This window comes from Tenrec ecaudatus, chromosome 7 (genome assembly GCF_050624435.1).
Source record: "Tenrec ecaudatus isolate mTenEca1 chromosome 7, mTenEca1.hap1, whole genome shotgun sequence".
NCBI classification, from domain to species: domain Eukaryota; kingdom Metazoa; phylum Chordata; class Mammalia; order Afrosoricida; family Tenrecidae; genus Tenrec; species Tenrec ecaudatus.
In genome coordinates, this window is record NC_134536.1 from 125,638,873 (window position 1) to 125,663,711 (window position 24,839).

General features: G+C 44.6%; 1 protein-coding gene across 2 annotated transcripts; it reads left to right on the forward strand.

Moving 5' to 3' along the window:
* The first annotated feature begins 9,278 nt into the window (after positions 1-9,278).
* ENPP5 (ectonucleotide pyrophosphatase/phosphodiesterase family member 5) lies at positions 9,279-18,579 on the forward strand. 2 transcript variants are annotated; one of them, XM_075555004.1, is made up of 5 exons: positions 9,279-9,407; positions 9,708-9,837; positions 11,616-12,482; positions 15,843-16,019; positions 17,303-18,579. In XM_075555004.1, the coding sequence occupies exons 3-5, from the start codon at positions 11,624-11,626 to the stop codon at positions 17,728-17,730; spliced, it is 1,464 nt and encodes a 487-aa protein (XP_075411119.1). In that variant the 5' UTR covers positions 9,279-9,407; positions 9,708-9,837; positions 11,616-11,623; the 3' UTR covers positions 17,731-18,579. The 2 variants fall into 2 exon arrangements, with proteins under 2 accessions (XP_075411119.1, XP_075411120.1); XM_075555005.1 differs by having other exon boundaries at positions 9,304-9,392.
* Positions 18,580-24,839: the final 6,260 nt, after the last annotated feature.

Genomic DNA, 24,839 nt, shown 5'->3' on the forward strand with positions numbered 1-24,839 from the left:
CTGGCAGACTCCGAATTCCTAACAAGTTCCTAACAAGGCCCACTCGCCGCTCCCAAATATAGCTCCTTCTTTCTCACCCTGGGCTTTGACTTACCATCTTCTCTCTCTGGTCCATCTGCTCTGTTGAAATCCTACCCAGCTTTCCCTGCCTTCTTTAAACACAAGCCTCTTCATGATTCACCCTCCATCCAACTGCCACCATGAAATCACAGTGTCTTCTCTAGGTACAAGGCAATTTTTCTGCCCATGGACTTCTCTTTGTACCACGTTTCTCTCTACCTCCCCTCTCTTCTTTCTTTTCTTCTGTTCTCTCTTTCATAAATTTTTAAGTATTTTGCTCTGATTTTTTTAATTGTACAGATGCAACTCTGGTCACACCACCTAGTCTTACTGAGTGACGGTGAGAAGCGAACTGGTAATATGAGTGAATGCCTTCAAAACAGATGGGGAAACCATAATGCTTCATGTAAATGTAAACGTTTTACTGCTGTATTTTTGTCCTGCTGGGGTCAACGTTTTGAGATTAGAAATCATTCAAAATGGTCATTGTACAGAATGGGAGAAAACATACACTAGTCAGGCTTGGCTGAGATCAGAGACTTTGATTTTTTTTTCAATTTTAAAAAATTTTTTAATAAAGTTTTTTATTGGGGCTCATACAACTCTTATCACAATCCGTACATACATCAATTGAGCAAAGCACCCTTATACATTTGTTGCACTCATCATTCTCGAAATTCACCTTCTACTTGGGTTCCTGGAATCAGCTTGGTTTCCCGTTTTCTCCCTCCTCCTCCCTCCCCACTCCCCCCTTCCCCCTGGTCCCTTAATAGTTTATAAATAATTATTATATCTTATCTTACACTCCCCGGGATCTCCTCTCACCCACCTCCCCATTGCCCATCTCCCAGAGAGGAGGTTACACAACCTTGATTTTTATATAGGCATCAATCTTGCATGATTTTACTCCAGCCGCATCCAGCAGTCGGTGGGAGAGAACTGGCGGGGAGATGAAGGACTTGGGTTTTCTTGGGTTGAAGAAGACAATGGCAAGACGGTGTCTGAAGTACTGTCCTATGGGATCTAAGGCAGAAAAAGGAGAGTAGCATATTGCCAGACACAGGTTCCAAAACTTATTTTTGTCTACCACCTCCTTTAAAAAAAATTACTCGGCACACCCCGCCTAGAAATGAAAGACTTTTATACTGTTACTCATACCCCAGGATAAAATGTAGGTATCTGCTTTTGTAGCCCGTCCCCTATGACCATTCTAGTACTTGCCAGGGCAGGGCATCATCCACCTTGGGAACACTGTGGAGATTGAGATATCCATAACTGGAGGTCCCTATAAGAAACCGAGAAGGTGAGGCACTGATCAGGGGCAGTTTGACATTTTTTATAACAATTTTTTTCATTGTAAATTAGGTGGGGGTTTACATTTCAGATCATCAAATTTGTGTTCAATGGTTTCAACCACAAATCAAGCCCCCCAATAGTTTACCTTTCCCCTATTCCTTAATTTCTCCTTTCCCTCTTACAGAGTATTATTGCGCATTTCACCCAAGTTAACACCTGTCAACAGGCTAGTCATTTCTTCGTCTTCCGTCCCTGTCCTCCCTCTCTACCTCTGACCCTGCTGTGAATGTTTAAGGTCTGTTCCCTTCATACAGTATAAAAGTCTTTAACTTTGAGACGTGCACCCATTATCACAATACTTTCATATCATATTTGTCTTTTTGTGGTTGGCTAATTTTACTCAGCACAGAATTTCAGTGGTTCCATTGAAAAAGTATGTGTGTTGATAATTGAAGTGTAGTTTATTCACTAGAAGCAGGGGGTGGGGTGTCCAAAAATGTAAGAGAGAAATGAGGATACTGAGGCCTTTCTTAGAAAGTTGGTTGGCCTTCACAGTGGACATTCAGTAGCGTTACAAGGAAGCAATCGGTGGAAAGAAGAACTGATGGATAAGACCATCAAAGAGACAGAAGGTGTATACTTTAGCGTGCGCACCCCAGAAATGCAGGTGTTTGGGATGGAGGTGGAGGATACGTGATCTGGACACGTTAGTAAGAAGTGAGGCGGATGCTTTGCAGAAGTCTGCTCCTGAGGGACTTGTTGGAGAAGGAGAAACCATCCACCTGAGAGGCTGAAAAGGAAGCAGGGACTGCCGTTATGAGAAAGACAACAACACTGGGAGTGCGTTCACCATGGGACAAAGAAGCAAGGGTTCCAGAGGGCATGATGGAAGAGGCCGTGATAGAGGACTATGTGAGGAAGATGGGTAGGAAGAATAAAAGTAGGGTGAATAGTGCTGGTGTGTGTTTTCCCAGGCTTTGAGGTCATGAAAAATTTGGTCCCTGGGGACATCTGTTGGAAGGGAGGGGATGTGACCTGAGTCATACTAATCTGTTGCACTTGTTCATAACCTCAGAAACCCTATGGATCAGTTCTACTTTGTTTGGTAAGGTCACTATGAATTTGAATCAATGTCACAGCAATGGAGGGGTTCCCCCCCCCCCGGGGGCCCCACCAAAGACTAATGAAATGAGAGGAATGGGGTAGTTACCTAATCTGGTGTCTATTTGGGACTTGGGAGGATTATGAGTGAAGGGGTGGAGTCTAGCCTGTCATTCATTGTATAGCCAATGAGGCCTCAGTGTGGGCCTGGGCATCTTCTGAGAATTCTGGAAAATCCGGTATTCCTTCTTGGAGATGGAGACACTATCTCTCTCTCTTGACAAAACTGACTCCCTGTGAGACATCCCTGAGGAGAAGTCACATGGACCAACCCTGATGCAGAGAACCCTGGACCTGGAGAAGCCATGTGGAGACCCACGCCAGCACTGAGATGCTTCCAATGCCACTGGATCCACAAGACTTCCCACCCACTGGCCTGTGATCTTCCTGCATTTGGCATCATTGTATATGTTTCATGAGTCTGAAGAGAACTTTATAGATTGATATCAGACATATGGGCTAATATCAGGTTTATGGGCTTAGACTGGACTGGGTTGGTGAGAGGTCAACACTGAAAATGGAACGGAGATAGGTAGGGAAAGAGCTCCCAGAAGGGAAGGGAAAGCACAGAGAGGGAGAGGAGCATCTTGGGCTCCTGGGCGGTTCTGAGGCCCAATAAGTTGGGTCAGGAAAATTACAGCCTGTCAGTGAGGCGGTGTGAGATATATAGGGCTCGAGCTAGGGAGCCTTGACAACAAGAGGAGAGATTTTTTTTTGCTTGCAGCTGCAGGACCTTGAGTCAGGATGTGATCTGTGAGAAGTGCCTTTGTTGTTTGCCAACACACTCCCTGGAGAGCTGGGACAGGGGCTGCACAACCTTGGTCTGGGGAGATAAGCTCCTTGGAATGTTGGGGCAGAAGTTGCATACTTCAATAGGTCATTTATCCTCCCGAGAGGCTGGAAATTCTATCTTCCTGAGGAGCCAGGGAGGAGTTGGGGGCTGCCTAGTCTGGACCCAGTCCAAACAGTTGGGATGCTTTCTTAATGTACAATTACCCTTTATATAAAACTTTCTTATACACATATGAGTTTCTACGGATTTGTTTCTCTGGTCTATGTGGGACTAACACAAATGGGGTGGGTATTAGGTAACTGAACTTTCATAAAACTCCTCAAATATTTCACATGCATAATACTGAGTTTCTGCACTGGCAAGTTCTTATAACCTGACCACTGAACTGATAATGTGCCCTGTTATAGACATACAGTAGACCATAGAGGGAGGCAAACACTCCTAGGTCTAATTCACGCTATTTGATGCTGGGGCACGGAGAGGTGACCAAAGGATAGGGCTCTTTTCTTTCATTTGTTTTGAAGTTGGACCTTGGGTTATTCCATTATTCAGAAAAATAATGACTGACTTAATGATGCTTCTTGTTGTTGGATCCCATCAAGTCAATTCTGGCTCATAGAGGCCTTCTGCGCAACAGAACTAGACACTGCAGGGTCCGCTGCCATCCTGACATCTTTATGTTTGAGCACCTTGTTGCAGCCAGAGCGTCGATCTTTTTCCTAAGGACTTCCTCTCGTTTTTGTTGACCCTCAAGTTGACCAAGCTTGACGTGCTTCTCCAGGAACCGATCCCTCTGGATCACCTTTCCGGAGTACATGAGATGAAATCTCACCATGTTCACATCTCAGGAGCATTCTGGATGCGCCTCGTCCAAGGCAGATTGCGTCATTCATCTGGCGGTCCATGGTAGAGTCAACATTGTAACCAACACCTTATTTTGAATGCATCCCCGTCCCCCTCCCCTCCCTGCTCCCCGATCTTCTTTATGCTTTGTCCAGATTATGCTTGCATAAAGACCACTGGAAATACCATGGTGTGGGGCGGCTGCACTGGAGGCTTCCAAGTGACATCATTGCTTTTTAACACATTAAAAAGGCCTGTTGGGACCAATGTCTCCAATATAATGCAACATTTGATTTCTCAACTGCTGCCTTCCTGGATCTCATGATTGTGGGTTACTAAAAGGAGATCCTTGATAACTTCAAAACTTTCTCTGTTTATCATGATGTTGCTTGTTGGTCCAGTTGTGAGGTGGTAGTTTTGTTTTTTTTTTATTACCTTGAGATGTAATCCATACCAAAGGCTGTAGTCTTTGATCTTGATCATTAAAGATGTCAAGTCCTCTTCGCTTTCAGCAAGCAAAGTTGTGTCATGTGCATATCTCAGGTTAATTTCTAATTAATGATCTCGAATCCCAGTACCATATCTATCTTCGTATGGTCTACTCTCTCTGAGTATTTGCTCAGTATACAGATTAAATCAGTGTGGCGAAAGAGTACAAGGCTGGTGCACACCTTTCCTGATTGTAAAACGTCTGGCTTCTCTTTGCTCTGTTTGGCCTCTTGGGCAATATATTGTTTCCTCGGGAGCACAATTAAGTGTCCTGAAATTTCCACTCTTTGCAATGTTATTCATAATTTTTAATGATCCACCAGTCATATCCTTAGGAACTGAAAGGCAGAGTCAAGAAAACACAGATAAACAGCTGTCTGGTGTTCTGTACGCTAGCCACCACCCATCTAACATCAGCAGTGACAGCCCTCTTTCCACGGACATCGCCGCGCCTGGCTTGAACTTCTGGCAGTCCCTTTTTGATGTACTGTTGTTCCCATTTTTTGCTTTTGTAAATTCTTTTCCGCAAAATTGTATTTGCCTATGATGGCATTGGTCTTTTAAAAAACAATTGCTGCATTTGGAATGGGGATAAATATAAATTTCCTCTAGTCATTTGGCCAGGTGGTCATCATTCAAATTTCTTAGCATAGATGTGTGAAAGTTAGGGTGGAGTCCACCTATATCAACTAGGTCACAGCCCGAGGATGCCTCCTTGGGGGGTGTGGTCTTTCTACAAGAGAGATACTGAGAACTTCTCTCTCGCACCCCTCTTCACCTTTCTGCTAGCCTGTGTTGTGTGTCTGTGGAAACCGGGAGCTGTGGAGTCCTGCCATGTTCCTACGGACCTACGACCCAGGTGACTCTTCACCCACCTGTCTGTGATCTCCGAGCTTCCTGCTTCTTGCTTTATCAGCCTGCAGCTGTGTGAGCCTGAAACCTGCTCCTGCTAGCATCTAACCCATGGACTTCAGCTGAACTGGGCTAGGTTGCTTCCTTAACATAAAATTCTTCCTTGAGATGAAGTTATTTCATATATTTATATATGTCACGGGTTTTGTTTTTCTAGGAAACTGAGTCTACCCAGTGAGTGAGTGATTCCAGTGTGGCTTCTGTTTCTGGAAAGTTCTCAGTTCCTGCAGGGTTGTTTTTTTCAGTGCTTTCAAAGCAGTTTGAACCTTTGCCTTCAAGACTTCATCCTTTATCGTGCTTGCCGGGTTGTTAAACATTTACCCATAGACTCCTTCAATACTGTTGCTCAAAGCCTGATGTTTTATACTTAATTCTTTCAGCTTGAGGAAAGCTGAATATGTTCTTTCTTTTTAGTTTTATAACTTCAAGTGTTTGCAAATTTAACCTTATTTTAATACATTCTTGATGTTAGGTTCCATTGCGACAATTTTTCACCTCATGACAACAGAGTAGAATGGCCCACAGGGTTTCCTAGGCGGAAATTTTGTAAAATGGGTGCAGATCAATAAACATTCCTCCCCTGGAGCTTCTGGGTGGATTTGAACCACCAACTTTTGGGTTATGAGTTGAGCATTTCCCCATTGTACCACCAGGGCTCCAATGAGGAGTGTATGGATTCAAATAATATAAAATAAAAGAACAATGACAATTAATTAATAACAGGCTGGGGCTTATTCTGGCATTGTTGATCTGTTCTTGTAACTGGACACAGACTGAAGTAATAAGGCCAGGCACTTCAAGATAGAGATATGCAAACAGAAATACCATGTTTGTGAAATGTTTCTCTTCCTCTCTATTTATGTGAACTTATTTCTCTCCATTAGTGACATGAGCTATATTAACAAGCCTTTCAGGTCCGCATGCCATGCCACTATGTGGAGGTGGGAATAGTGCCTCTGTCACTTGCTGAGCCCCTTGTGAGTCATCTTGGTGTGGTAGGCTATGGCTAACAGCGGTGCCATGTCTATTTCACAAGGGGCAGCTGGTGATTGCGAGCATGCCATCCATAAAGGTTTGCAGGGCGAGGAAGACCGTCATCTGACCAGAGTCAGACAGTGTTCAGTGACCCCTACGAAAGGTCACTTTTTACTATTCTGCTCACTAGTCAGCATACATTGTCCTTTAAGTGTTTGGGGAAAGCACAAAGGTGGCCTCTTTGGCAAATCAAAGACTAATAAGATTGGGCCACTCTGTTCCAAGCCTGGGCAACTTCAAACCAGGGTGTCCGGGACTTAGAACAACCCGTACAACCTCACTATCACTGGGTCTGCTTCAGTGCACGAACCAGCTACCGCCCCCTTTCATTCATCCTCCCACACATGGAAAACCACCAACTCACCTCACCCCAACATGGAAGAGTGCTCAAAGGCCTCCTGGGGTGACGCAGTGAGAAGGGTGTGTGGGTGGGTGTAGGAACTGTACCTCTATTAGACACTGGGGAAAAGCCAAGCAAAGACGAACACAAACAGAAAACTGAGGGCCCAAAGTGCTGGGCTGCTCTGATTAAGAGCAGCAGGCACATCTATTCATTTGACAGCCCCTCCACTGGGGGATCAGTCTCCCTGTGCAGCTGCCAGCCCAACACCGATGACATCCCCCTTGGGGTTTGACAGTCTAGGTCGAGGGTGGAGTTCAAATGAAAGGCACCAAGCCACTAGTATGGCTCATTGTGGAGTGGTCAGGGTTTGGGCTGGGAATTGTGTAAACATGAATGAATCCTCTCAGGGCAGGCCCTTGGCATTACTGCAGGGTGACTTCCGAAAGTTCATGGAGAAATGGAATAAAAAGATAACGAAATTTTCTTTCTTTGAGAGCAGACATGAGAGTTTATTTGGAAAGGAAAGCACCTGATGGAGACAGCAGGTGGGTATTCCAGTGAGTTGCCGATCATAGAATTTTCCCACCAACTTTCTGCAGCCCTTTCATATAGTTTAAGGTGAGTAGAGTCGGAATCTGCAGCCACACTGGGCATCTAGCCAAAAATAGATTGGGCATTGAGTACCCCCCGAGTTACCTCACAAAAGGGGCCTGGGGATCTGCTTTAGAAAAATCAGCCGCTGGAAATCCCACGGAGCACAGTTTTGCTCGGACAGACATGGCATCACCATGAATTGGGAGCAGGCGTTTGACAAAGGCAGCGGTGTTGACAGCAGAGTCAATGATCCCTAGCCTCTCTCCCAGTGTACATCGACCTTACTCTGAGTCAGTCTTGAACTCACCACTGGGTACCTGACCTGGCTGCAAAATGTTCCTGGGAAAGTTTTCAGATCCTCCAAAACCCTCTGCAAAAACCTGAAGGGATGTTGGGATTGAGTACTGACCGGATTACATCCTTTCTAAAGTAATGCAGATTGTTAGCAACCAATAAAACAATTATTATTAACAAACTTGCTAGCTGAAAGTTTGGAGGGCTTGTAGAACTTGCTGAGGAAGATCAAGGATTGCAGCCTTCAATATAGATTACAATTTAATGTCACGAGTAGCCAAATCCTCAGAAGTAGACCTATAGGTAACATCATGATGAATGAGGAGAAAATTGAATTTGTCAAGGGTTTCGTCTTGTTTAGACCTGCAATCAACGCTCAAGGAAGCAGCAATCAATAGATGCAGTGATGTACTGTTATTGGTGCATCTGCTCTACAGGACTCTATTTTAGAGTATTCAACAGCAAGGATGTTACTTTGAGGACTAAGGTGCACCTGACCCAACCCATGGTATTTTCAATCGCCTGATATGCATGCAAAAGTTGTACATCAAAACAGGAAGACTGAAGAAGAAGTGATGCTTTTGAATCATGGGGCTGGCGAAGAATATTGAAAGTAACACGGATTGTCAAAAACAAAACAAAACCCAGATCTGGCTCATCAGAAGAACAACCAGAATGCTTCTTACAAGTAATTATGGTGAGACCTCGTCTCGCGTATTTTGAACATGTTATCAGGAGAGCCCAACCCCTGGAAAAGAACATCATGCTTGGTAACGAGGGGTGCAGAGAAAAAGAGCCAGACCTCTGACACGATGGATTGATACAGCGACTGTAACCATCGACTCAAACCTAACAATTGTGAGGCCCGAGCAGCAAAGCCAGTGCTTTGAGCTCTGGGCATAGGGTCTCTGAGTTGGAACTGGCTGGAGGGCACGGACAACCACAATGAGACTGAATGCAAGAAATGGTCGTCATCTCATCAGTGCGCCTGAGCACAAACCGTGGGTATGCTCCTCAGGCCTGGTGTCCTTGTCTGAGATCATGAGGAAGAAGACAACTTGCTGTAAGGGATCAGATATTGGGGTGGGAGGAGAATGTAGCTTTTAACCAAACACAGTGGGTGTGCGAACACACAAGGTAAGGCGTCCTGCTGGCTCAGCACCACGGAGGTCAGTACAGTTGTCCCTCTAGAGAAGACACCAACGCGGTGAGGTGTTGCGCCCAGAGAAGGCCGCAGTCCTAGACGACTGGCAGGCTCCTAGGCCTCCCTTCCCCTCCCACCTCCCAGCTGGGTCCTCGCAGGCCCTTTGCCCCGCTGGGTCCCGCCCCCTCCATCCTCCAAACCCGGGCGCGCGCGCTCCGGCTCCTGCTGATTGACAGCCGATCCCGCTACTCCCGGGAGCCCAGCCTTCGCTTAGCAACCCTGGCCCGTGTAACCGTTAGGCCTTAGCCAATGGGAGCCCATGGGCGGAGCCGGCGGCGAGGAGGCGGAGCAGGTCAGGTCCTCTGCGCCGCCGGGGCAGCTACAGCCACCTTCTCTCCCTTCGTCCCCAGCACTGAAGGACTGACGGGGTACCTACTAGGAGGGTAGGAGTCGACACGGGGGGTGGGCGCCTTGATTTCGGGGGGGGGTCCCCTGAGCTACCGCGCCTCTTGCCCCTGCACACCTACAAACACCTGTTGGCTGCACCTGCCGGTCTCCGTGTGCGCGGTGTCTGGGAACCCCGCGCGCACCCACGGCCCAGACCCTCCCCAGTGGCTAGGGTGGAATCCCGCGGAGAAGATGGGGCGCTGCACATGCCCCCGCCCCCTCCCTTAGTGACGTGCACTTGCTCCACACAGAACCCTCTCCTTCCCTTCCTCTTCCTCGTCTTCCTTTTCCTCCAGATTCCCAGGTCGGACTGTGGGGCGAGGATCCAAGGGAGAAACCGGAAAGCAGCCCGGTGACATCAGGGCGCAGATCTAGGGACGCACTCCCCTGCATCCTGCAGGCGCGTCCCCTGACCAGCTGGAGACGGTAAAGCAGCTCTTCTTCCCAAGCACTTTTAGCCTGTGTTGGCCTTCCTTTGCCCAGATACCTTTCTCTCCTGCTTACCCCAAACTGCTGACTTAATTAACGAAGGGGGTGGGTGTGGGGAGAGTGGGATTCAAGTGTTCCATGCAGTTGATTCTTTCTAACCTCAGCTTACATGTTGCGCTATTTGCCCTCACTGTGTGAGGGAGGTTGGAGAGAGAACTGGCAGACAAAAGAGAAGAGAACCCCACCTGATGTGGCGGTAAATAGATTTGCAGTTTCCAACAGGAACTGGTTTTTGACGTTGCTCCCAGATTCGGCAAAATGATTGGCCTTTAAGAAATTTTAAGTGTAATTTTTGGATTTTTTTTTTGCCTCAAGACCAATATTTACAACAATGCAAGTCATATTTTGGTATGATGAATCCAGTTGAAAAGCAAACAAAAATAAAATGATTCCTCTCCAGGTCATCCACCAGAGTTGATACATAGTGTGTGCTTCTGAAGCGAAGCAAGCTTGTCAAACATTTTTATTTACTCAGACAGGTACATGCCACTTCAGGTCTTTGCCTGTCGGCAGGGAGGGGGTGACGGTCAGTTTGGCTTTGGGTTTGGCAATAGAGTAAGTCATCACAGTTTGTGATTAAAAACATATTCAAATTAGGAGAGTTTAAAATTCCAATTCAGACATCCCTTGACACAAAACTTAGACCCAACTTTGGAGGATTTCAAAAACCTTATGCTAGAATGAACTAGTGTTCATTGTTAATGAACAAGAGAGTTAACAATGAACTAGTGTTTATTGTTACCGAACAAGAGAGTTAATGAACAAAAGATTCTTGTTTGAAGTACAAACCAGACTGATAGACAAAATTTACCTATCCTTTATCCATACTGGTTAATAGCTTTCATAAGTAAAAACTTTAAAAAAATAAATGCATATTAATTTCTTTCCTTCAAAGAGATTTAATCCTAGGAAGTATTTTTTCTACACATATCGCCAATAAGTTTAAATGTTACCTAACTTTCAAGTTAGGAGGCAGTAAAATTTCAGAACTATATGTCTGTGTGTACTTGGTTAAGCACCTGCTTAGTTGAAAGACGAGGTTGTGTTTTGGTTTGCATAAAGGAATGGACATTATATTTCACTAATATAATATTTAAGTGTCACAATGTTATTTCCATTCCAGAAACCTAAGTCCATATATGTTCTCCTCTTGCTGGTAACATCACTAACCACGAAAAACAGAACATAGAAGGGCCTGGTTTGGCAAACAGAAGTGCATTAAACAAGAGAGAGAGTGCCGTTATTAGGTTTACTAATAGTGAGATCTTATTGCTAGGTTCCTGTACTTGATTTAGTCATAGTCGTAAATGTGAGGGGGCCTGAAGACTTTCATGGAACTTAAAGATAATGGAATCTCTCCAGGAACTTTTTGAAAGCACCTCCCCGCCCCCCCATCAGAAGGCAGAAGTTTGAACCAACCTGAGCAAACTTTCCTAAAAAGTTGTATGACAAGCATCACTTTTTGAATACGCCTGAGGAACTTACTGAACAATTCCTTAGGAGAAGGTTTTTATGGATTTGTGGGAAGCATAGAATGGTTTTACAATGTCACCAAACTTCCTGGCTTGATTAGACAGCTACCCCAGGTCTTCAGTATAAAACAGGGTTCTGAAACCTGATTCCTCCAGGTGTGATTGATGATATACCTGGCTGGCTAAAGGGAAAATATAAAGGGCACAGTTGTTGCCATTACCTTGTATGTGTTTGCTCTCCAGATTGTCTTATGCTGCGCCCACCACGCACTTTGAAAATGGCTGGGAGACCTCTCTGGGTGCCCTTCCTGCTGGCTGCTGCCTGCACGCTCCCAACGACATCGTCTCTCCTTCCAGACCAGCAAAAGGTTCTGCTAGTTGCATTTGATGGATTCCGTTGGGATTACTTGTTCAAAGTTCCAACACCCCATTTTCACTCGGTTATGAACAATGGGGTTCGCGTGGAGCAAGTTACTAATATTTTTATCACCAAGACATACCCTAACTTTTACACGATGGTAACTGGCCTCTTTGCAGAGAGTCATGGGATTGTTTCCAATGACATGTTTGATCCGGTTCTGAACAAGTCTTTCTCCTTGGATCACATGGACATTTATGATTCTGAGTTTTGGGAAGCAGCGACGCCAATATGGATCACTAACCAAAGGGCCGGGCACAGCAGTGGTGCGGCAATGTGGCCTGGGACAGACGTGAAAATCCACGGGACCTTTCCTACTCACTACATGCCTTACAACCAGTCCATCCCATTTGAAGAGAGAGTTGCCAAGATTATTGAGTGGTTTACATCGAAAGAGCCTGTTAACCTTGGTCTTCTCTACTGGGAGGACCCGGATGACATGGGTCACCACTTGGGACCTGACAGTCCACTCATGGGCACCGTCATTTCCGATATTGACAACAAGCTAGGCTATCTCATTAAAATGCTGAAAAAGGCAAAGCTGTGGGACACTCTGAATCTAATCATCACAAGTGACCACGGGATGACACAGTGCTCAGAGGAAAGGGTAATAGAGCTTGACCAGTATCTGGAGAGAGACCACTATCTCCTGATCGACCAATCTCCAGTAGCAGCGATCTTGCCCAAAGAAGGTAAGTCTGTCCCGGCGGTGAGCTAAGGCTAGCAGTGTATTCCCCTATCTTGCTACAGATTGTACAGCAGGAGGACGCCGGAATAGGGATGTTGTATCTCTTCTTGTGAAACGCATATGCTGTGCCATGGAACGATACTGGAATTTCGTCCTAAAATTCTGGAAATAGACCTATTCCTCCAGTTGGAAATGTTTTCATTTTCTTAAAATATTGTTAAGTAATGCCCTCCAGATAACGCACACGGTTAAGCCCTTAACTAGAGCGAAAGGTTGGCAGTCCAAATCCGCCTAGAAGTGCTTCAGAAGGCAGACTTGGCGATCTGCTCCCAAAAGGTCATGGCTCTGAAAGGTCAATAGAGCGGTTCTCCTGTGCACACATGGGGTTGCCCAAGTCAGCCCTGACTCCAGGACAAGAGCAACAATGTGGTTGTAGCAGTAGGTTTAACCTTTTGGGAATCATGTGATATAACAAAAAAGAGCTGAGAAGATAGATACAAAGTTGCATTAATTACAGCAATTTCATGGGAGATCTACAGGCTTTGGCAGCCTACTTGGTTCTCACTGCCATTAATTTGACCCGTTAGGATGGGTTAGAACGGACCCTGTGGGTTTCTGAGACTCTTTGCAGGAGTAGAAAGCTTCATCTTTCTCCCTCAGAGTGGCTGGTGGTTTTGAACTGCTGACCTTGGTGTTACCAGCCCAGCACGTAACCACTACGCCATCAGAGCTAGAACCTTCTTAATAGGAAAGCAATATATAGGAAGGCGAGTGTGTAAGAAGTATATTATCCTACACATAACAGTACATAGGCAAGAGAAAGAGTTATGGACCAGACATAAGACTTCTGTTCCATGTAAGATTTCTTTTCCTATCTATACGTAAAGAGAGCTCCTGGGTGACAAAATGCTAAGCTATTATTTGAAAGGTCGATGTTTCAGATCAGCGGTCCTCAACCTTCCTCAGGCCATGACCCTTTCACACAGTTCCTCATGCGGTGGGGACCCCCAACCATAACATGATTTTCGTTGCTACTTCATCACTGTCCTTTTGCTGCTGTGATGAATCGTCATGTCAATATCTGATAAGCAGGTTCTATTTTTCATTGTTACAAATTGAACATCATTAAAGCATCATGATTAATCACAAAACATGTAATTGTATATGCTGAAATATTTCTTTCTAATGACAAAATTGAAATGTTGTCTTGAAGCCTGGTGAGCGTGGGTAAGTCTTCATGGCAGTACTCGTATGTGAGTGTATCTGCACGTGGGCAGGCCTGGCTGGAGACGGATAGAGGAGCGCTGTCTCAGTTCCTGAGACCATCGGAAATATGTGTTTTCTGATGGTCTTAGGTGACCCCAGTGAAAGGGTCATTCGACCCCCAAAGGGGCCGTGACCCACAGGTTGAGAACCGCTGCTTTCGACTGATCCAAATGCACCTCCGAAGAAAGCCCTGGCAATCAGTTTTTGAAAGCACACAGTTCTACTGTGACACACACGTGATCACCAGTTAGAATGCACTTGGTGGCAACCACTTGTTTGTGTTGATGTTGTTTTATTAAATAGAGATAATAACGAATATACCTAGAATGTTTTATAAGCCTCTCCTCAAATCTTCTTAGCACCCCCAGCATCAAGATAGTATCCTCATTTTAAAGATGGGTGGTGATTATTGTGTGTCTTCCATTCTGGCACTAACAGCCCTGTGTGACCGAGTAGAAATGCCCCGGAGGGTTTCCTGGGCTGGAGTCCTGGCGGTACAGTGGCTATGCAGTGGGCTGCAATCTGATAGGTCAGCCGTTCAAAACCATCAGCCGCTCCACAGGAGAAAGATGAGCTTTCTACTCCTGTTAACTTATAGTCTCAGAAACTAACAGGGGCAGTTTTACCAGTGAGTCTGCCCGATAGATCCTGTCCTGAAAGGTCACAGAGTCACCATCGACTTGAGGGAAGTGAGTTGAAGGTCTTTCTGGGAGTAGGTTACAGGTTACTAGGTTACAGCATTGACTCGATGGCAGTGAGTCTCACTTTGAGCAGTTGTGAATTCAAACCGCCAACCTTTTGGTTAGCAGCTGGGCACGTAACCATTGTGCCACTAAGCTCCTTTAAAGGCAGGGGAACAAGTTAAAAACCTTTAATACCCCTGAATTCCCAAAGTTAAGTGGTCGAGCATGATTCAAAGCTGTCCCTTTGTCTGTTTTCATAACTTTGGAGGGTAGATCTGGATTGGCACAAGCAGTTGGCGATGGGCTGCTAACCCAAAGTTGGGCAGCGAAACTTCCCCAGGGTTCCCCAGGTGAGGCTGGGCAGTCTGCTTCTGTCAAGTTGACAGCCCGGAAAACCCTTTGGGGCAGTTCTACCGTGTGACCCACGGAGTCACTGTGAGTCACAGTCAACTGCGATGGGTTTGGTTTCTCAGTTGGATGGTCCAAGTCTCAGAATGGATTTGGGGAAGTTGGGATATCTCTCCAATGAGAGTTTTATCCCTCACTAGGGAGTTAAAAGGAAACATGAAATAATGGACATCAAGATATGCGGCACATTTGATATAAAACGTTTATGTTGTTCAAGAGCACTCACATTGCTCCAGCTGCTTCCATTATGAATCGCATGGGTGCTTTGTTATTGAGAAGCTCCACCAGATGAATTGGAACAACGAGGAAAAGCCCAGGTTGGTTGCGTTTGAAGTTGCCGAGAGTGCTTTGGCAACGCCTCCAGGGATTTGAGAAATCTCCCATTTCACAGTGCTGTAGAGGTTACACTCTGGGCTGCGATCTGCCTGGTCGTCAGTTTGAAACCACCAGCAGCTCTGAGGGAGAAGGACTGGGCTTTCTACTCCCATCAACAGTTAGAGTCTCGGAACCCACAGGGCGTCACTGTGAGTCAGCATTGACTCGATGGCAGTGAGTTTGAAATTGGCGCTATTGGCAGAAATAATGGGTAAGCATCAGGCCGCTAACTACAAGTTCAGCAGTTCAAAACCGCCAGCCACATTTTGGGAGAAAGACAAGACTTTCTGCTCCCTTAGAGACAGACAATCTTAGAAACCCACGGGGACATTCTACCCAGTCTTATAGGGTTGCTATGGGTTGGAAGGGACTTGATGGTGGTGTTGGAAGTGATGGCTGGAAATGCTTCTCTTGGGCGAGACGTGTGATGTTAGCCGGTGTTGCTGATTTTGTGGGCTGGCTATTGTCCACTCCTGCTTCGCAGTCTCAGAAACCGTGTGGGACTGTTCTGCGCCGCCCTCCGGGCTCACTATGAGTTGGAATCCACTTGAAGACAGCAGCTGGGTTTCACATAGCTGTGGCTTTGCATCCATGAGCGTCTGACACGAGCATCTCTCCTCCCTTCCGTCCAGGTAAATTTGATGCAGTCTACGAAGCGCTCGCTCATGCGCATCCTAACCTCACTGTGTATGAGAGAGAGGAGATTCCGGAGAGGTGGCATTACAGATACAACGATCGGATTCAGCCCATCATAGCAGTGGCGGACAGAGGGTGGCATGTTGTACAGAATAAGTCAGAGAACTTCATGCGTGAGTACATCCCCGTGCTTCTTCCCATCACCGTTGGGTTTTGCGACTGTGCGCACTAAGGGGAGTCAAACTATTTACCGGTCACATGACTAGTGTCACACCTTCTTCGCCAAGTGAGAATCCTTGGGCCGGACATCTCTCGAAACCTTCAGGCCAGAGATGCACATGTGGAGACATGCCCTGATAATTACATCTGTTCTGCCCCTGCGTGAAACGTCACTGAAATGCAGGCGCCGAATGATGGGCTGCATGTTTTTGTAATATTCTAGCTTAATATGAATGTCGTTATGATGTTTATTTGCAGTAGATAATTGTAAATAGCTTTTCGACTGCTCTGCCCCATGGGTCCTACCAAAGGTAGGCCAGCTCTACTGGATAGACTGGAGACATTCGCAGATAGAAAGACATTTGGCATGGGTCCTGTATGTCAGAACCTACTCTCCTGAGAGCTCATGACGTTATTTGGGGGTGGTTTCCCCCGACGAGCTGTAGAAGACATTCAGACTGTGACGGAAGCTGCATTTAAAACTCCCAATATGGGAAATTGAATGTTTTCATTTTCAGAGGGCGCCATCGTAGGAGGATGCTCTGCATCCCAGTACCCCACTGGCATACGCCTTCCAAATGCAGGATTCTTCTCCCTTCAATCCTGCATCACACGACTCCTGTTGTTGTTGTTTTTCTTTTCTAATTAGTGTGGCCACACTGAAGCACATGATGCTAAGCTGGATCCTGATCGAGACCTCGAGAGTCAATGGCTTCCACTCTACCCACCAGTCCTCACCGCTGCCTTTCTGAGTGGGTGGAGCTGTCAGGAGAGGTCGGGGTTTTGTGGATTCTGTTGTTTTCTGTTTGGGTTTTCTCTCCTTGATCAGTAGCCATGAAATTAGGCATTGACTACCTTCCCAGGACTACCTTTATCCTTAGAACAAGAAATAGAACAGGGTAGGCACTAACCAGCATTTCAGTGAATCTTAGGTTACCAGCCGCCTCTTCCCACCCCTAAGCACAAAGGAGTACTTTCCTGTTCCCCTGAGGTGAAGACGTCCCGCCAGCTTTGCTTGTGTCACTTTCCTTCAGTGGTGCTTATGGGTTAGGCTTGAACTTTCCGTTTCCTGAGGGGAACTGACTTGCTGCCAACATCAGGGATTGTTTGTAACATTATTTGCCTTTTAAAGACAAAACAGATAAAAATTGCATTTGGTTTCAGAACTTGACCATGCAAGAGCAATGTCCATTTTAATGCTGGCTGGCTAACTCACGCATGCGCTTTCTCTCCACAGTAGGTAACCACGGTTACGATAATGCTTTGCCGGAAATGCATCCAATATTTTTAGCCCAAGGGCCTGCCTTCAGAAAGAATTTCACAAAAGAATCCATGAACTCCACGGATCTGTACCCACTGTTGTGCTACCTCCTCGACATCGCCGCCATGCCGCATAATGGATCGTTCCAGAAGGTCCAGGACTTGCTCCGTTCAGCAGCTCCCAGAACAACTCCTGACGGGAAGAGTGCCACACCCCTCCATGGTGGGACCACGCCCCAAGAATCCGAGCAAGAAGAGTCCTACGCTTATTTCATAGGGGTCTCTCTTGGTAGCATCATAGTTATTGTCTTCTTTGTCATTTTCATTAAGCATTTAGTACGCAGTCAAATGCCTGACTTACGAGACATGCATCCTGAAATAGTTCAGCCATTACTACATGCCTAATGCTACTTTGAAATGGAGAGCTCGCTATCATGATGTCAGTGTTCCGAGGTTTCAAAATCTAGGAAACCTCTCTCAGACATTTGCACAAACGATCAAGCAGTGCTATACATCACACAACCACAACCTGTGTCTTCCGCCCTCTGTTTCCCTCATACACACACACAAAGAGAACAAAATACAAGTATGGAAACTTGCGAAGGACTAACGATATGAAAGTGTATTTCCGTTGTTCTCTCTAGCTTAGGGGTAGATAAGATCCTGCTTCCTTTGGGCCTGGCACATATAATGCAATGCACAACAAGTATGCATTCTTTAAAGCATCGTATACATTGCACTTTACACGACTCTCTATTGAGCGCTTCTTTTTCAAATGCACTTTATGGACCACTCTGTCTGAACATTTACTTGGAAAGGGTAACTCTGTATGCATGCCCGTGTTACAGAAAAATGTGCTATTGCTTGTTCAAACTGAACGTGAGATTCCTGAACAATGTAGGATTGGCTCTCCTTATATGGGGAAGGCAAGAGGAAAGTGAAAACTGGAAAACGAAATGTGACGTCAGCACTTGGGTTTTTTGGAGAAAGACCTCCCTAACAGCATCTTGGGTGTTTCTTGTCATATTTTCCCAAAGGACGTGATATACATTTTATGTATCCCACAAAAGTGATTGATCCTAACAGTAATTATTTCTATCATAAAATGACTGATATTTCCTGTTTAGTCAATGCACTCTGGTTTTCATAAGCATGGGGGCACCGTGCACACACATTTCTTTCCCATGTAGTCCAACAATAGCCTGGATAGAAGTAAAGTGACTGGGCATCGGCTCAGCAGTGTTTTCTCTTGTTCTGCGATTGTTGTTAGTTTCTTTGTTTTTGAAAAGGAAATCACTATCAATCAGATTTAACAGCAAGTTCGATAAAAGCTCTTTAATTTTTTATTTTGGCAACATGTAGAAACAGAAAACAAACATCTTTTAGATTTTTAGCATTTGCAGATGTGGAGTTGGAAATGAGCATAAAGCATACTGGGTACCAAACTGACTCATAGCAGCCCTCTAGGACAGGGCAGAGCTGCTACACAAGGTGCCCCAGACTCCAACGCTTTATAGGCGAAGACAGCCTCATCTTTCTTCTGAGAAGCAGCTGGTAGGTTTGACGCGCCAGACTTGTGGGCAACAACCGAATGCTTATTCCCTCACTGTGTCCAGTATTAAGTGGGCCATTTAAGCCGTGGAAAGAACTGTGTGAAGCCTACTCACCCTCACTCTATCAATAAAAAAACCAAGCTTGGTAGACCATGTCTGAGACATTCACATGGTAGCCAGAATGATGCTCAAGGGCATCTTGCTAGTTGCCACTGATTCTAACTTAGGGAAGCCCCCGTGTGCAGAATAGAACTGCTTCAGAGTTTGAAAGGCTGTGTGAAGGATGCTCAGTGACGAACCAGTTGAGGTAATAGGTACTGAAGCATAAAAGGAGCTGAGCCTATAGCCTGTTTCAGGGAAGATTTGAATGCTTGCCTACTAAGTTCTCAGAGAACTCAGATCCAATGCACAAATGGACTTCTAGCTCCTCGTGGGTACCATTCAGCTGCCTGGTCACCTGGAGCCCTCTCATCCCAACAGCCCAAGCTGTGCTTTAGACCTTCGTGATCAAGTAGTTTGGGGGAGTCATAGTATATCCCATTTCTCTAGAGGACAGAATGGACCTGGAACAGAAGCAGAATTCTACCATTGGCACAGCGCACCACCACTACTGCTGTTGAGTCAACTCAGACCCAAGTACCCTGGAGGTGGTTTCAAAGGCTATGTATCTTTATACAGGAGGAGAGAGCTACCTTTCTTCCCAGAGTGGTTGGTGGGGTTGAACACCGACTTTTCAAGTAGCAGTTCAATGTTTACCTGACATCACCACCAGGGGTCCTAGGTGACACACGGTGATTTGATGTGTATTTATGCACCTGTTGCCTAAGAGGTACATAAAATCACATTTGTACTGCAGAAAGAAAGGAAAAATTAGGAACAATCAAAGTGACATAGTTTATATATATATATATATATATATATATATATATATATATATATATATATATATATATAATATGACTGCTTCCTAAAATGAAAGCGAATGGATTTTTTTTAAGTTAAGACCTAGCTTTGACTTCATTATGAAACCTATAGAACAGAATCACCAGAAATGGAGGCTGCACCGAATAGCTGAAACATTAGGTGGTAGGTACCAGGCTCCCTCAGAAGTCTGGCTCTGGTGTACATAGCGTTCATGCTGGCTGGCTTTGTAGCTCTGCATTTATCCACATTATTGAAATATTAATATAATGACTAAAGTATGGCAGTTCGCCTGTCCTAGTGCTTTGAAAGATATTGTGATTCAAGAACCATGTCCATTTAGGGCGACTGCTGCATGATGTCCATCTGAGAAGGTGCTATTTATTACCTTAGTAAGAAGGAAGTATATTCTATCACAGTGATGGAAAGATTCAAATCCTGATTTGAAGATTGAACACTTATTTTCAAATATTGGTATTCCTTATAAGATACGGGTGGGTGTGTTTAATTGAAGGAATGTACTCTTTTAGACATTGCATTTTAAGTCTAGTTATTCTTAATAGCTTATGAAGGTGGTGGTTTTGTTTTATTTGCATATGTCCAAGGTCAAATGGAATTTAGACTTTACTTAAGTATTTAAAGGTGGTTGAAGGTGGAGAGACTGGAGCTCCCCCCACCCTTTTTTTGTCCAGTTTTCCTACAATAACTTAAGATGTTTCATATATATGTATATATATTAGTATCTTCTCCCTCTGCCACCTGTCATTAAATTTTAAATTGCTTTTTAAAAATGTATGTGATGCTGTCAGGTGAAACCAGCACCCTGTTATAGTCTCTGTTTCCTACAAGGACCTAGGATCATTAGCAAATCCAGCTCTTCAGTTGTCAGTCTTTCCCCTAACTGTTCATTAAGTGAAGGGACAAACTCATGAATCAGTGCACGATGGATCGAAGGGATCTTTGAGCCACACGATTTAACCAGAGACCCGTTGAAGCTGTGTACGAATTTGCATGACATGCTGGTGCCAGATAGGACTCATGTTTCCTGGCTCTCCTTGGTACTGCCAAACAGCGACCCTGATCAGCTGGCTTCTGATTCATCTTGGAGAGCTGGGGGGAGGGGGGGCGGGGATTGTAGCCCTTACAGATCCAACATCAAAGCTGGGTGTGGGGTAGTCAAGACCCCCACTTCACGCAGCCTCTCCACTCCAACCCTTGTTCTTCAGTTCTGCAAGGTGCAGCTGTCTTCCGGATTAGTCAATGTCACCTTTAGCCAGAATAGCCCCGAATGCCAGCTTCACAGTCTCCTCTCGGTGCATCAATACCTTGTGGGTACATCATTTGATGCTTTTCAATAGACGTTTCCAAATTTACTTAGAACTTCTGGTCCGGACAAGATGGCGGAGACCAGGTGTTTTGGGGTTCCTTCCTGCCAAGCCCAAGAGTGCCAGAGGCAATTAAGAGTTCTGAAAAGTGATATGAAAGTGCATTAGAGGAGGGGAAGAGGAAGGTGGGGGAAAAAGGGGGAACTGATCACAAGGATCCACATATAACCCCCTCCCTGGGAGATGAAGGGAGACGTCAGACAGTGTAAGACATGACAAAATAATAATAATTTATAAATTATCAAGGGTTCGTGAGGGAGGGAGGGGAAAAATGAGCTGATACCAAGGGCTCAAGTAGAAAGAGTTTTGAGAATGATGATGACAACAAATGTACAAATGTGCTTAACACAATGGATGGATGTATGGATTGTGAAAGAGTTGTGTGTAAAAAAAATTATTAGATTCCATTGGGTACAAGAGAGGTACAGTGGTCAAGTTTACTGAATATCCTACGTAACAGAAGATGGACACCCAGATCTGGTGTTTCCTTGCAGCACCTAATGCAGCAGTAGATGGAGGTCCAGGTGGGCTTATTCCTTTCCTGGATCAAACAGGAATCTGACATCACAAGAGTGTGAGATCACCAGCAAGGGATATCCACATCAGTATTCACTTTGTTCTGTCCACACAACTTCCTTTCGATCTACTGACAGATACTGCATGTGCACAATGAAGTGTGCTGGGATTCCCATTCGTCTCTAAGCTATCCATAGCGTGTTATGGCTCACACCATTGCACAGTCAATAAAACACAAGGAAACATCTTTCTGGTATTCTCTGCATTCAGCCAAGATCCATCTGGTATCAGCAATGATATACCTTGTTCCACATCCTCTTCTGAATCCAGCCTGAACCTCTGGCTGCTGTCAATGTACTGATACCATCATTCTTGGATGATCTTCAGCAAAAAAAATTTACTTGCATGTGATATTACTATTGTTCTATAATTTACATGTAGTTGGCTCACCTTTCTTTGGAATGGGGGCAAATACAAATCTCTGGCAGTCAGTGGGGCAGAGAGCTATCTTCCATCTTTCCTGGCATAGAGGAGCATGTGCTTCCTGTGCATCATCAGCTTGTTGAAACATTTCTGTTGGTATTCCACCAATGCTTATAGCCTTGTTTGGGGTTGGTACCTTCAGGGCAGCTTGGACTTCTTCCATTAATTCTTGATAATATGCTATCTTCTTAAAATGTTTCAATGTTGACTAGTTTTTGATACAGTGACTCTGAATTCTTTCTTCCTTCCAATGCTTGCTGCATGGTTCAATATTTTGCCCATAGAATCTTTCAGTATTGCAAATCGAGGCAATGTTAAATCTAAGTAATGAGAATATACTTACCTTATTCCTAAAGTTAGAGGGGGGGGGCTGAAATTCAGAATGTCAACATTCAACTTGATGTTAACTATAGGCTGTTTGTAGGTATCCTTGATGAGTCTGAGGAGGCCTGGTTTCTTAGTCGGTGACACGTTGGATCAGCAGCCAGTTGCTTTTTATTCTTTTATTGGGGGCACGTACAACTATTATCACAATCCATCCATCCATCATGTCAAGCACCTTTGTACATTTGTTGCCATCATCATTCTCAAAGCATTTTCTACTTAAGCCCTTGGTATCAGCTGATTTTTCCTTCCCAAACGCTTGATCATTTATAAATCATTTGTTCATGTCTTATGCTGTCTGATGTCTCCTTCACCCACTTTTCTGTTGTACTTTCTCCAGGGAGGGGGATCTATGTAGGTCATTGTGATTGGTTCCTCCTCCCGACCCCCACTTTCCCCATTACCTTCCTGGTATCTCTACTCTCATTATTGGTCATAAGGGGTTTATCTGTCCTGGATTCCCTGTGTTTCCAGCTCTTATCTGTACCAGTGGACATCCTCTGGTCTAGTCGGATTTGTAAGGTAGAATTGGGATCATGATAGTGGGAGGTGGGGGGGAGGGAGAAAATTAAAGAATTAGAGGAAAATTGCATGTTTCATCTGTGCTGTACTACACCCCATCTCTTCTCTTCCTTGTGACCCTTCTGTAAGGGGATGTCCAGTTGCCTACAAATGGGATTTGGGTCTCCGCACTCCCCATCATTCACAATGATAGGATTTTTTTACTCTTTGAAGCCTGAACCTGATCCCTTCGACAGCTCGTGATCACACAGGCTGGTGTGCTTCTTCCATGTTGGCTTTGTTGCTTCTGAGCTAGATGGCCGCTTGTTTACCTTCAAGACTCCAGATGCTGTATCTTTTGATAACCGGGCACCATCAGCTTTTGCATATGCACCCGCTTTTTCTTCAATGATCATGTCAGGAAGGTGAGCATCATGGAATGCCAGGTTAATAGAACAAAGAGTTCTAGACCACCAGCCACTCTGTGGCAAAGACAAGGCTTTTACTCCCGTTGCAGTGTTTTAGAGGGTAACTATGAGTAGGCACCAACTCAATAGTCGTGAGGTTGGTTTGTGGCTTGAGTTCTGATCAGTTTGAGGAAGTTGCCTTCTGTTCTAAGTTTGCTGAAGTGTTTGTGCTTTTTTAGAAAAATCATCGATGTTACATTTCACCAAATGCATTTTCCACATTGACTGAGATGATGTGTTCTATTTTGCCTATTACTATAGGGGATGACACTGATTTTCAAATAACTAACAAATGTTACATCCCTAGGATAAGCTCCATCTATTGATGATGTATGAACCTTTTGAAATATGGACTCTTAAATTACATTAGCTAAGTTTGGTAGCCTTTTTGTTCATAGGGACAGTGGTACATGATGCACTTTGAATATTTTTGCCCAGTTTGGGTACCAGTATTGCGATGTCCTTCTAAAACCAGCTGGGTTATATTCCCTTCTTCAGGTTCTCTAAGGTTGGCATGATTTCTTCCTCAAGTGTGTGGTAGAACTTATCAGTGAAATCATTTAGAGTAAGAGGTTTCTGGTACACTGATTTGTGACAGATCTAAGGCGTACTAAACTTTTCCATTTGATTTTGTGCCATTTTTGGTTAGTTGTATTTTTCAAGGAATTAGCCATTTTACCTATATTGTCCAACTTATTAGCATATTCTTATCCTTTTTCATATACATAGGCTCTTTTGTGACAATTTCTCACATATTACAGCTAGAACAAAATCTCTACTTTTTTTCATGGGTGGTTTTGCTAGGGGGTTATCAGTTTTCTTAATATTTAAAAACTTAAAATTTTGGCTTTTCGGTTTCATTAATTCTGATTTTTACCTTAATATTATTTCTTTCCTTCCATTTGCTTTATTTTCATCTTTTTCTGGTTTTGTAAAGTGGAAGATTAGCACTGATTTTAAACTTTTCCTCTGCTACAATAGACATTCTAGGCTATTACATTTCTGAATACTACTGCTCTAAGTCAATGGGTGAAAGTTCTAGAAGCTTTACACAACTCCCTTTCCAGGGAAGGTGTTATGCTGAATTGTGTCCATGTGCAATGTTTTCATTTGGTTAAATGTCAGGCACATAATCCTGAATGTACAAAATCTTTGTATCAAGGTGTGAGGTTATGCAATAACACTGTTATCTCAACATTCTATTATACTATGGATATCTTACAAGAACGTGACCAATGAAAAAAGTGCATCAATGACATAGAAATTAATATTCACATTTAATAATTACAGTAAGAACACTCTGG